Below are 14,311 nucleotides of genomic sequence, written 5' to 3'. Positions count from 1 at the left end.
TTTCATCCCAGTGATTCAGTAATTCTTTATTATATAGTTAGGATCCGCCTTTATTTGTTTTGCTTTGCCACGCATGTTGTTCCATTTTACGTAGTCAGCTAGCACAGCTGAAAAATTTGCCACTTACATTCCAGGATAAATTGAAATGCCAGGATCACAACTGCATCTCATAATATAATATAGAGCCATTTTGGTATGACTTAAACATTCCTATTCTTCTTTGGCTACCATGGATTGGAAACAGCACAGACTATTCACAGACTTGTGATTAGTATATTATTACTTTCCTTATTAAAAAATTAAAAATTCGTCACTGACACTATGAGTGGCTATACCAAAAAGACCTAAGGTATGCTTGGAAATAAATAAGCTTAAGGTCGGTCTCACTGCCCCAGCTCTTACACTCCATGGCCTATACCATCCCGTATGGCCGAAGAATCAAATGCTGTATATGGGAAACATGGGGGAGTGTGTGTCTGGATACCAGCTCGGCACAGCTTATGTTGGGGAAGTTCTTTTTTGCCCCATATTACTGAAACCCCGACTTTCTATTCAAGAGAAGCACTGTTTCATTTTCAGCCATGCCTGGCAACATAAAAACCAAACACACAGGTTCGGGTAACACCAGACTCCAAAACTGTGAGACCTGTTAAGTTTTCTGTTCATTTCCTCCCTAATGTTAGAATTTTATAAGGGACTTGAAGAAAAGGGAGGGGGGAGAAATGAAAGGTGAAGTAGCTTCGGGGTTGTAGCCTTGTCCTTTGAAACCATAAGTGAAACTTGTAGAGGTGAGCAGGTGAAAATGAGTTACACTTTCATTTTTAGGCTTGTGCATCACCAGCTTATAAGAGCCTGCAGGTTTACCTCTTATTTTGGTTGAACAAACTCTGTTAACAGAGAAAGATGTTTGAAATATAGGTTTTTCTGCTTCTCTTAGAGTCAGTTGGCCACTGGAGAATAAAATCAATCCTTCCAAGGTAACTAAATATCTCAGAAACTGCTTGTAAGTAGTCCTCCCCCTCGAATCCCTGGAAGTTTGTGAGTGGCTCTGAGGAATGCGTGGCCATGGCTTTCTGGTCGAATTTGGCCAAGTGAAATCACAGATACTTAACATAGGAAAACAAACACAATTAGCTATGCACCAGCATAATAATAATGCTAGCAGTAATGATAGCTGCCTCACACATAGCACTTAGTATGTGCCGGGAACTGTGCTAAGCACTCCTATGAACTCATTTTACCCACCCAGCGACTTCTGACATGGTACCATATATTAAAATCTCCCACCTGCCTTTTGGAGCTATATATTTGCTAATAATAGAATCTTCCTTTATGTTAGTTCACTTGCTAACTTCCTGGTTTCCAAGACAATGTGCTTTGTTCCAACGGCCTCTGGTATTTGATTTTCTCTATTTTTAAAGCATTGGATAGTTTTGTTTGTTTCCTTGTAAGAAATTTGGACCGTTCACACATGCCAAAAATTAAATGATTTTTAAACCCCCATTCTTAGTATTATAGTAAGTCAGATGGACGTAACAGCTATATCATAATTTCTGCACCTGAAGGTTTGAAGCCTTGAGGTTAATAACTTATTTACTCTTTTACTTGGCTAGCCTTACCTCTCACTTGGATTCACGGCTTTTTTTTTTTTTTTTTTTTTTTTATACAAAAGCCCCACATTTTCAGCAGCTTCGTTTGAAGTATAGATCCATCTCTACCATCAGTGATAAACCTGGTGGGCCTTACATATATGTGTGTGTGTATATGTGTATATATACATACATATGTGTGTATATGTATATATATACATACCTATGTGTGTATATATACACACACACATACTGTGCTGTGATTCTGTCAGCATTTATTTTTACATTTTTTTGTTACTGAAAATTTCAAACAAACAAAAATAGTAGAAATAACAGTACAGTGAACCCCCAGCTTCAATACTTAGCAACATCTAGCCAATCTGGTTTTATCTATATTCCACATACGACCAGATTATTTTGAAGCCAACCTCAAAAATATAGTTTCATCACCCCAGTGCTTTAAGAACTATGAGCAAAATCCTTGATCTCTGGGGGTATTTTCAAGAAAATCTTGATGGCATCTTTTAAAAACTGTCATAGTTTATCAACTACTGGTGGTCTTACATGATTTTCCTTTAACTTTTTATTCTCATTTGCTCGTTTACTTGATCTTTTCAGGTAGATATCTGAGACTACTATTTGCCTGGAATATATGCTAACATTTAATATCAATGAACTTTCTTATAAAAGACAAAAATATATTTCTCAAAGTATGTACAAGATGCAGTGCCATCTTCTTTGTTATACATAGCCAGTTGGTAGCTCCACATCAGGAGTCGAAGCACCCATGGATTTAGTATACAAAGAAGTGAGAGTGTTCTGTTGTCCTGTTTTGTTCCCCTTATAAACTCAACCTCCCAGATTAATTTCAGCTACTCTTTCAGCCAAAGGAAGAGGAAAAGCCTGGATCAGACTCTCTCATAAATACGATGAGGGCATATACTTCTCAACCTCTACTCACCTCAGAAATCTTACCACCACTTTCAGATGACCTCTCAACCCCTTTCCCCGAGGACAGATCATTCCAACTTTAAGGAGCACATCAGCTCCAGGATGGGGAAGAGGGAACAAGACTAAGCCTCATCTAACCATTTACATTATTTCAAACAGACCAGTTGATCACAATTTTAATAGGATGATGGCAATATGGCACTCACTTTAGTTAAGAGATCTGAGAAGCAGAAGTGACTATTGTTTGGAACTCTTCTGTTAGGAAAAGAACAAGGAACATTTTTCATTCCCCATCTACAAGTATAGAGCCTCACAATAGCCAGAGTGAAGTGTCTAATGCTAACCCTTGGCCGACTATAATGATTCCTGTGTACTGTGATGCAAGCTGTGATTTTATTTGGCTTTAAGTTGTGATGACTTTATTCTCCATCTTTCTCCCTTAGAAGGTGACCTAGGTCTCCTCTGGCTCAAGCCATGGCATCGCTAGCTCCTGGGACCAGGCAGCTCACATAAATTCACCCAGTCAGTCAGCTTCTTGATATTAAATAAGGAATGAAACCCTACTCGTCTCTCCCTGCCTGTCCCCACTGACCTCCCCAACTGCAAACCCTAAGCATCCCTTCCCTTTTTTCTGCTTCCTGGTCTCAAACATACCCTTTTTCCCAGGAGCCGTCTTACTCTTTTCCTCCCAGATCCACTTTCTCACAAGTCTTATGTCTTTTGAACAACTCATGGTTTTTGTTCATTTGTTTGACTTTCGTCAATTGACCTTGTGACTTGGTTTTCTCATCTCTATAAGAAGAACAAAAGTAACTTCACTGAAGACAATATACAAGTGATTTGGCTATTTTGTAGGGCCTGTGGTAACAGTATATTTGTTCCTAAATACTGAAATTGAGGTACAGTGACCAAAATATCCTACTAAGAACTTTGCATAACTTCATAATTACTGCACATTCCAATTTTTAAAAAGAAAATGTTTTAAAATTTCTTTAAAATTTTTAATTTAAAAATTTAATTTTAGTCCTTTCTTAGAGCAAAATACTAGTCTCTTTAGCTAAGGTAGAAACTACAGTCATGAGCATTCTATTCAATTATTAAAAATATTATAACTTAGGTGACAATAAGAACATATGTAAGGGATATTTACTGATGCAAAATCTCATAGAGGGAGCAACAACCACCAAAGACTTTTGACTTTGTCCTCTTCCTTAGAAAGCAAGCCTTCAGAATCAGATTTCTGTTCTTTGAGAATTTTATTCACATTGAAACAGCATAGGAATGTTACATCGTAGTGAATATTAACTTCTCACTGGACGGTAACTATGGAATTTTCCTCTCCTTCTCTTCAGATGAATCCAAGGCAGTGGAGCCATATCTCTGAAAGTGCCAAAGACCTAGTCCGTCGCATGCTGATGCTGGATCCAGCTGAAAGGATCACTGTTTATGAAGCACTGAATCACCCATGGCTTAAGGTACGGGAGCCCATAGGTGGCCATCTACGCTTCGTGTGAACACTTCCAGCGACAGCAGTGTATTACTCTAGAGGGCGACTCTTCCCACCTCTTTTCTGGGCACTTTTTTTGAGTTTTGTTCACCTTGTTTGCTGTTTCCGGACAGCCTCTGTAAATGTCTGAGCAGAGAATATACCATTCTAGTGACATTCAGCCATCAGAGGGAACAGAGGCAGATTAAGGCAGAACATAGCAGGGAGGAAGGCGTGTTTGTTCTCCACCGACACATGTCCCAAAGCTGTGCAATAAGAACAAGGGAAGTATTGCTGTGTTTATGACACAAAGTTGTCATCTTTCCTTTGGATGTGACTGTATGGGTCATAACATTATTTTTATTTCAGTAGATAACTAGATACGGATTTACTGTTTTAGGAAGAAGCTCGATTTTTAAAATTCTTTCTCTATCCCATCTTGCGAGTGAATTTTAAGGAAAATGTAACTTGGGACTTGAGTGAGAGCACTATTTGGTTAAGACATTCTACAGTTCAGTAATTCCAGCAAGTTGTCAGTAGTGCAACCAGGATTTTAATTGCACCTACCACAATGCTTTCCTTTGCATGTGAGATCCTCTGTCTTTTACTTAGGGACATCACTCCAGCATCCCTTTCCTGCATCATCACTTTTCTGGCTCTGTTGAATCTAATATGCTATTGTTTGTTTTTATTACACACACACACACACACACACACACACACACACCTCCTGACCCCACAACCCCCTCCAGTTTCTGTTCCCGTAGATAGCAAAACTCCTAGAACTAAGTTGACTGTACCCATCCTTGCTCCTCTTTTTCTCTGTCTCCACTCAAGCCCTTGGAGACCTCATCTAGTTTTAATGGTCTTAAGTGCTATTTGTACTCTGATGAGTCCTGAATTTATATCTTCAGACCAGGCCTCTCCCCAGAGTGATTCTTTCTTAGCCCAGTGTGCAGTCTTGCCCCCTAATACCTCTTTGATTTCATCCCCTACTACTCTCCTCTTAGTCTGTTCCCCACATATTGGCCTCACTGTGGTTCCTCAGACAGCAGGCACATTCTGGCTTCAGTGCCTCTGTGTTCGTCACGCTCTTTGCCTAGAACACTCTTCTCCAGGTATAGTCATGGCTTCTTCCTTCACCACCTTCAGATCTTTGCTTAACTGTCAGCTTCTTAGTAAGAGCTTTCCTGTCCACTCAGTTTAAAATTAGGGAGAAGGAGGGGCACCTGGGTGGCTCAGTTGTTAAGCATCTGCCTTTGGCTCAGGTCATGATCCCAGGGTCCTGGGATCGAGGCCCACATTGGGCTCCCTGCTCCATGGGGAGCCTGCTTCTCCCTCTCCCACTCCCCCTGCTTGTGTTCCCTCTCTCACTGTGTCTCTCTGTCAAATAGATAAATAAAATCTTTAAAAAAAATAAATAAAATTAGGGAGAAGGAATGCCCCCTGCCATCAGTATTCCCAGTCCCCCTTCCCTGCCTTAGTTTTCTCCATAGCATTTGTCACCATAAGACATACCTATATTTTACTTGTTTGTAGTCTATTTACCCTCTGTAAAATACAAGCTGCAGAACAGTGGGAATTTGGGGCTGTCAGTTCACTTCCATCCAGCACTCTAGAAAGTATCTGGCATATAGTAGGTGCTCAATAAATACTAGTTACTATTTAATGAATAAACAAATGAATGTTCATTGTATTACACCATGCTACTTCCCTAGAAATTATGCAAAAATAAGATATATTAAAATGTAGATTAATAATGTATGTTAGTGGCAATGACATGGATGATGATTTTAGAGAACAGTTTTGAGATTCCAATGGATCCTGAGTCTATGTCAAGAATTTTACTTATCAGGGCGCCTGGGTGGTGTAGTAGGTTAAGCATCCAGCTCTTGGTTTCGGCTCAGTCCTGGTCTCAGGGTCGTGAGATCAAGCCCCACGTCGGACTCTGAGCTTGTGGGACAGTGTGGAGTCTCCTCAAGACTCTCTCTCCCTCTCCCTCTGCCCCTCCCTCCCTCCCTCTCTCTCAAATAAATAAATCTTTTAAAAAAAAGAATATTATCAAATCTGCATTCAACCCTCCGATACACAGCTCTAATTATTCTTGGCTTAAAATATTTGGTTCTAGTTATTCCTGATTTCCCCCAGAAAAGAGTAGGTAAGCAATTCTTAGATACATTCTTAGTATTTTTTTCTCCCAGAAATGACCAGTGTAGGGGGGGACTCCTATTTCTCCTTTGCCTGTCTCAGTTTCTCCATAATGGGGATCTTTTGTTCATTAGAAGCTAGTTTAAATGCCAAAGGACAATGAAAATGGCAGCCATATTAGTCATTTTTAAGACCCTTTAGAAAATTTGGCTCTCATTACCATGCGTATCCTGATTAATATTTATTTTTGGAAACCCTTCTCCCTGCAGTGATTGTAGTTCTCGTTCTAAATAATCTGAGCTTAATACATAATAGATTTCTGGCATCAGAAAGATAACAGACAGAAAATGTCAGTAACTTAAATGAAGAAGTTCCAGAAGGCTATTTGAGCTCAGAATCATGTGCCATGTCTGAACTACAATTTACCTTCACCGCTTAGGTGCCATCTGGAGATGGAAGAATTCCATAAGAATGTTATCTAACTGTTGCAAACAGGCTTCTTATAGTTAAATACTTGTCCATGTATACTCATGAATCATTGCTGTGGATGTAATTGGTGTTAATTTTGTAAAGACTAAATTTAAGCTATAGTTTATATATGAAAAACTCCTGCATAACTGCAAAGTGAAGAAATAAGATGGTGAACGTCCTTGTAGTGAAGAGTGCCCAAAGTCATAATACCATGACTGGGTGTCAAAAGAAAAAAAAGATTTATTTCTTTGGTAAAACCACAAGAAAATGTCCTATTCAATCATGTCATATCGAAAAAGAATTTGAGTAAATAGACCAAGTAATATGTGAATGTCTTATGATTGTTAAATTATACTATGTTTAACGCCTTTATCTAAATTAGTGGTGTTTGCTATGAATATTCATTCCAGCATAAATAGGACCAACTAAAATTGTACTTTCCTTATAGATGACTGAGCTCTTTTCACACTCTGTAGCCTTCATATGTAGACCCTAACGTACACTGACTAGAATAAATCATGAAAAGAGTGTTGCTGTCAGGCTAGTCAATTTGAATTTTGGAAAAATCTGTCACACCAAAGAGAGAAAGGCATAGTCAGGCTGCGAAACGGGTTTTCAGATGATACTAATACAACATAAACACCCAGAAACAAGCTCAAAGAAGTCACAGAGGAGAAGCATCACATGAATACAGAAGTATGGGCCCAGCTCACGGTCATCTGGAGCTCCAGAGAGGTCCAGGGGAGCATAAAAGCATCACCAAGTGTTCAGGGCATGTGGGGGTAGGAACAGGAAGCAAACTAGTATAGTACAAATGTCAGCTCTTTGAAGGATCGTGCAGTAATAGACTGGAAATTCTGGTTTGAGGGAAGAATACCTACAGTCCAGAATGCCAAATTAAGGACTTTAGATATTAGGGTGTAGATGGTAAAAAGCTACTGCAAGCTTTTGAGTGATGATACAGTACAAGCAGTAAAGCTCATACAATTCCTTTGGACTCTGTGTGCAAGTAGGTTGTCTGTTGGGGGTGCAAGCACTGGGAGCAAAGACAGCCGGTAAAAGCTATGGCTGTCCAGTCAGGAGGTAACAGGGGCCTGCACCCAGGGAGTAAAGGTGGAAGGGAAAAAGAAACAGACTGAGATTTTAAGGAAGGAAAACTGATGAGGCTCAGTGAGTGATTCGAGGTATTTGGAATTAGGAAGCCCCCAGGAGAGCCACACATGTAGAGTGGAAGTGATTTCTTGTAAACTTTTTATGTTGAAATAATTTTAGACTCACAGAGAAGTGGCAGAACAGGAGCACCTGGCCGGCTCAGTCAGTAGAGCATGCAACACTTGATCTCAGGGTTGTGGGTTCGAGCCCCATGTTGGGTGTAGAGATTGCTTACAAATAAAATCTTAAAAAATAAAAAATAAAATCTTCAAAAAATTTAGAAAAAGAAATGGCAAAAACAGTACAAAATTCCCATGTACACTTCACCATTCTTTCCCCCAGTGATGATATGTTATATGACCATAACTAGGAAATTGACGTTGGAACACTTAACTGCAGGCCTTATTCAATTTTCACCAGTTTGTGTGTGTGTGTGTGTGTGTTTCTAGGAAATTTTATCACATGTGTGGAAGTGTATAAGCACCATAATCAGGATATAGAAGTGCTCTGTCACCCCTCATGCTACTCCTTAATAATCACATCCTCCCTCTAACCCTAACCCCTGAACCACTGATCCATTCTCCATCACTATAATTCTTGTCCTTTTGAGAGTATTATATAAATGGGATTATACAGAATGTAACTGTTTAAGAGAAACTGACATCTCCAGGGTGTTTCTCTTTTCCTCTCACACAGCTACCACACTCAACAGCACTTCTGACACCAGGTGTGTCTGGGTTTTTTCCCTACACCAAGCAATTCTCTTGACACCAGCTGGGTGTCCTACATTTTAATTCAGTTATGACACTAACTGAAATTAATGCAGACCCCACAGGTTAAGGGCTTGGTCCCACAAGACTGTCCCCCACTTCAGATGCCAATCGCAAGTAGTGGGTCCCCAGGTTACCCACGACTTCTGTCCGACTTGGCTACAAATTAGAGGTTCCCATAACCCAACCCACCCCAACCTTGGGTTTGATTGTTTGCTAGAACAGCTCACAGAACTGAGGGAAGCACTTATGTGTACCAGTTTATTTTATGATAAAGAGTATGGTAAAGGATACAGATGAAGAGATACATAGAGGAAGGTCTAGAAGGGTCCCAAGCGCAGAAGTTTCTGTTCCCATGGAAGATGGGGTACACCACGCTCCCAACATGTACATGTATTCATCAACCCAGAAGCTCTCCAAACCCCATACTTTGGGAAATTTTGCAGAGGCTTCATCACGTAGGCATGCATTGATCATTAACTCTATTTCCAGCCCCTCTCCCCTCTCTAGAAAATGGGAGGGTGGGCTGAACATTCCAACCTTGTAATCATGACTTGGTCTTTCTGGTGACCAGCCCCCATCCAGGAGCCCACCAAGAATCACCTCATTAAAACAGACACTGCTGTCACTCAGGTAATGCCAAGCGTTTTAGGAACTCTGTCAGGAACTAGAGTCAAAGACCAAATATTAGAACAGAAGATGCTCCTAGTGCTCTTATCACTTAGGAAATTACAAGGATTTTAGGAGCTCTGCATCAGGAGCTGGGATCAAAGACTAAATGTTAGAACAAAAGATTCTCCTAGCAGCCCTATTAAAAGGGTTTTAGGGCTCAGTGTCAGGAACCAGGGTCAGAGACCTACATATTTGTTATTACTTCACAGATTGGGTTTTCTTACTCAGCATAATATCCTTGAGGTCCATCCAAGTCATTGTGTAGATCAGTAGTTCATTCCTTTTTATTACTGAATAGTACTCCACTGTATGGGTGTACAAGACTTTGTTTATCCATCCACCTTTTGAAGAGCACTTGGGTTGTTTCCAGTTTTTGGCTAATACAAACAAGGCTGCTATAAACATCTATATACAGATTTTCATTTCTCCAAAGTAAAAACCTGTGAGTAGGATTGCATAATCCCATGGTAAGTATATATTCAACTTTATAAAAACTGCCAAATCATTTTCCAGAGTGGCTATACGATTTTTCTTTCCCACTAGCAGGGTACGAGAGAACCAGTCATTCTGTGTCCTTGTTAGCACTTGGTAATGTCAGCATTTTTTTAACCATTCATAATTGCTTTTAGGAACATTTTTATAGCACCTGCTTAAAAATCCCAGTTGGATGAGTCTAACATCTGTGCCTTCTCTGTGTTGATATCTGTTGGTTGTCTTTTCTCATTCAGTTGGAGATTTTCCTGGTTCTTGGCATGAAGAGTAATTTTAGATAGTATGCTGGACATTTTTAGTATCGTTATATTATGAGACTATGATTCTTATTTAAATCTTCTATTTTAGTAGGCAGCTAACCTGATTAAATTCAGAACACACATCCTGGCCCACTTTTAGGGCTGTAGTTCATTTCCAAAGCCTTTGCGGTACTAGTCCGGTCTACCCCACTTGTGCACTGCTAATCTGAAACCTGGGAGGTATTCCATACCATAGTGTCATTTTAAAGCTCTTGCTGTGTTGATCCTGGTTGGTTTTATACATGGGTTTATTGCGGATGTGCCAAGGACTTCATACATAGATTGTAAGACCCCCTTCCCCAGCTCTCTTCTCTTTGTCATCCTGCTCCTGATCTCTCAGGAGTAGAGTACCTCCTCCTCGCTGTTGTTTGCATCAGGCAGGGCTGGGAGGGTGGAAAGGGCTCTGAGGGGGAAGAAGTCGGCTTCTTTCATGGTGTTTCCCTGGAGTAGGGTGGATGCAGTCAAAAGGGTTCTGTCCTGCAGAGCCAACCTCTTCTCCATCCTTGGCTAAAGAGAGTAGGCTTTTCTTGGGGCTCATTTATCTGTGTTCTTTGTCCTTGGAGATTCCCAGTTGCGGGCTGCTCTCACACCCAAGCAAGGATATGTTAAGAAGAAGAAAAAAAAAAAATTCCCAGCAATACCACCAAAGGATCACCCCTCAAGTCCTGGGATTCCCTCCCTAGTCTGCCTCTTCTCCAGCTTTCAGAGCCTTCTGTCAGTGATTTAGAAGGGAAAGCAAGTAATTTCTTTGTTATCAAGAACTCTAAAGAATTAAGCTTTGGAAGAATGAAGGGGGGGAAATCGGAGGGGGAGACGAACCATGAGAGACGATGGACTCTGAAAAACAAACTGAGGGTTCTAGAGGGGAGGGGGGTGGGAGGATGGGTTAGCCTGGTGATGGGTATTAAAGAGGGCACGTTCTGCATGGAGCACTGGGTGTTATGCACAAACTGAATCGTGGTACACTACATCAAAAACTAATGATGTAATGTGTAGTGATTAGCATAACAATAAAAATCAAAATTTAAAAAAATTAAGCTTTGGAAAAAGAAGTGTTTATTCCGTTGAAAAGGGAGTCCTTTAAAATTCTGCACCAGGGGCACCTGGGTGGCTCAGTCGGTTGAGCGTCTGACTCTTGGTTTTGGCTCAGGTCATGATCTCAGGGTTGTGAGTCGAGCCCACATCTGGCTCTGCACTCAGCAGAGAGTCCTCTTGAGATTCCTCTCTCTCCCTCTCTCTCTCCCTCTGCCCCTCCCGCTGCTCATGTGCGCCCACGCATGAAAGACATGCCACATGTCTTTCAAGCCACTTTCCCTAGGCCCTGTCTTTCTCTCACACTCAGCATTAGCTAGAAAACCAATCTCCATTGTACTATCTGCAGAGACTGCAGGGGGTCTGAAGACACTATTTTTTTTTTAATACCAGTGGAAATTTTTTCCATTACATATACCTAAAATGTTAAGCAATATCAGTTTAAGCAAAATGCAGACAGATTTTAACCTCAATTCAGCAGTAGTAATAGACTCCCTACCAGCATTGTCCAATAAGAACTTTCTGTCATGAGGGCAGTATTTTATATCTGAACTGTCCAGTGTGGTAGCAACTAGCCATATGCTTGAAATGTGTCTAGTACAACTTGAAGAACTGAATTTTTAATTATATTAAATTTTTTTAAGATATATTTATTTGAGAGACAGTACACATGCAGATGGGGGCAGGGGCAGAGGGAGAGAATCTCAAGCAGACTCCCCACTAAGCATAGAGCCTGTCTCAGGGCTTGATCTCACAACCCATGAGATCACAGCCTGAGCCGAAACCAAGAGTCAGACACTTAACCAACTGAGCCACCCAGGCATCCCTTAATTATATTTAATTTTAATGAATTTAAATTTAGTCTTACCTAGTGGCTACTGTACTAGACAGAGAAGATTTAGACTCTTCATTCAAAAACATGCTGTTAGGGCGCCTGGGTGGCTCAGATGGTTAAACGTCTGCCTTCGGCTCAGGTCATGATCTCAGGGTCCTGGGATCGAGTCCCACATCGGGCTGCCTGCTCCTTGGGAGCCTGCTTCTCCCTCTGCCTGTCTCTCTCGCTCTGTCTCTCACGAATAAATAAATAAAATCTTAAAAAAAACAAACAAACATGCTGTTACTTGGTTCGCCCTTTATTGGAAACAGTGAATAAATAAAGACAATTAGAAATGGGTCACAGGTTTGGTCCCCTGTAATGTTTACTATATTTTATTTTTACCTTTTTCTTATGTGATAGGAAAAATATTATCATTTAGAAAACAACCAAACTTATTTAGTAAGCTGTTTGTTGATACATGCATACGTACATACTTACAGCACTCCTAAATTACTTTACATCAGAGGTTTGTACATGTTGACTAACAAAAATAATCATTTTTTTATTTTATTTTATTTTATTATGTTATGTTAGTCACCATACAGTACATCATTAGTTTTTGATGTGGTGATCCACGATCCATTGTTTTCATATAACACCATTAAAGCCGATCATGTACCTATACAGCATCTCATTTAATCTTACTAAAAATCCTGTAAGATTAGTTTTCAAAAATAGCTGAGAGAATGTAAGGTCATAGAGCCAGTACCTAAATGACCCAGAATTTGAACAAAAGTCTTTCTGACTCCAAAATCACTGTCTTTCTGCTCTATTATACAGCTCCTTTTCATTTGGGTTCTTTTTCTTCTTGTGTTAAAGACCTTCCTGGGTTTACTTGTTTTCCCCTCTATTCTATCAAAATGCAAAAGCAAGTTTTACTCAAAAAGTAAAACAAAGCCCATTTTGATGTTTGTTTTTCAGTATATGTTGGTTAAATATCACCAGGCATAACACAACTTAAAATTTTTTTTACAATTTTTTAAATTGAAGTTTAGTTGACATATGTTTTGTTAGTTTCAGGTGTACAGGATAGGGATTCGACAGTTCTGTACATCGTGCAGTGCTTGCTACAATAAGTGCAGTTACCATCTGTCACCATACAAAGGAGTTATAATATTATTGACTATATTCCCTATGCTGCACTTTTCATCCCCAAGACTTATTTATTTTATAACTACAAGTTTGTACTTCTTAATCCCCTTCACCTATTTTTGCCTGTTCCCCCACCACCACCCTCCACTCTGGCAACTACCAGTTTGTTCTCTGTATTTATGATTCTTTTTCTGGTTTTGTTTGTTCATTTGTTTTGTCTTTCCTTTTTGTCTTATTTCTTTTTTTAAGTAGGCTCCATGTCCAATGTGGGGCTTGAACTCATGACCCTGAGGTTGAGAGACATGTTCTACCAGCTAAGCCAGCCAGGCACCCCTGTTTTGTCTTTTCAATTCCACATATAAGTGAAATTCTATGGTATTTGCCTTTCTCTGTCTGAATTAATTTAGCATGATACTCTGTAGGTCCATCTGTGTTGTTGTGAATGGCAAGATTTCATTCTTTTTTATGGCTGAGTAATAGTCCATTGTGTGTGTGTGTGCGTGCGTGCGTGCGTGTGTGTGTACCCCATCTTCCACAGTAACAGCAATCCATTAAAAGATTCTATTGCTTGTTATAGAATGCTAATTTTATGCTTGTCTCTGCTAGTTAATTATTCGATAAATTCTTATGTCTTCTATTGGTGAACCTGTTCTGGCTTAGTGCAGGAAAAGATTAAGTCCCTAAAGATAATAAAATCATTTCCAAGATGTTTAGCATATAGAATCTGGCAGATGTGCAAATTGTAGTCATTTTGACATCAAGCATTGTATGTGCACTCAAGAAAAATATAATTTTGCTCTCCAGTAGAACTCGTTACATTTAGTCATTAATATAGAAAATAAATTTTAAAGGGTTTGTATTCATTCCTTAGGAATTTCAATGATAATAAGGTGAAATTTTGACAGGATTGACTATAAAATTCTACATTTAAATTCAAAAATAAATTTTGTCAGCACATGATACCAAAACATTAATTTTAGAAGTGGCTCACATGCAAACATGGATTTTAGTTATAAAATAATAATGTGATCTTGAACTTAATTTACAAATGTTATATAGTATCCAGATTAAGAAAATTAAGAGGCCCACTTCATACTAATTCATCTTCATCAGGTATAATGCATCTCCTTTTTCCCAGCTGCATAATAGGATATAATGATATGTTCCTACCTTGTTGTGAAGAGTAAGTAACATAAACATGTAAAGCACTAGAACAATGCCTGGCACATAATAAGCCACTCAATACATGCTAACTATGATGATGATAGTTATGTCCATTT

At 39.5% G+C, this 14,311-nt stretch overlaps 1 protein-coding gene across 3 annotated transcripts in view; it reads left to right on the top strand.

Moving 5' to 3' along the window:
- CASK (calcium/calmodulin dependent serine protein kinase) overlaps nucleotides 1–14,311 on the top strand; it is a 346,878-nt gene that overhangs the window by 216,689 nt on the left and 115,878 nt on the right. For all 3 annotated transcript variants that reach the window (XM_035003264.1, XM_035003263.1, XM_035003270.1), the window contains exon 8: nucleotides 3,893–4,015. In XM_035003264.1, the coding sequence (XP_034859155.1) occupies nucleotides 3,893–4,015 (123 nt within the window). The remainder of the gene's footprint in view (nucleotides 1–3,892; nucleotides 4,016–14,311) is intronic.

The sequence above is a fragment of the Mirounga leonina genome, unplaced genomic scaffold (genome assembly GCF_011800145.1).
Source record: "Mirounga leonina isolate KUSES-001 unplaced genomic scaffold, KU_Mleo_1.0 Mir_101609, whole genome shotgun sequence".
Taxonomy (NCBI): Eukaryota; Metazoa; Chordata; class Mammalia; order Carnivora; family Phocidae; genus Mirounga; species Mirounga leonina.
Note: the sequence above shows the minus strand (reverse complement) of the source record. Positions and strands in the feature narration are given on the sequence as shown.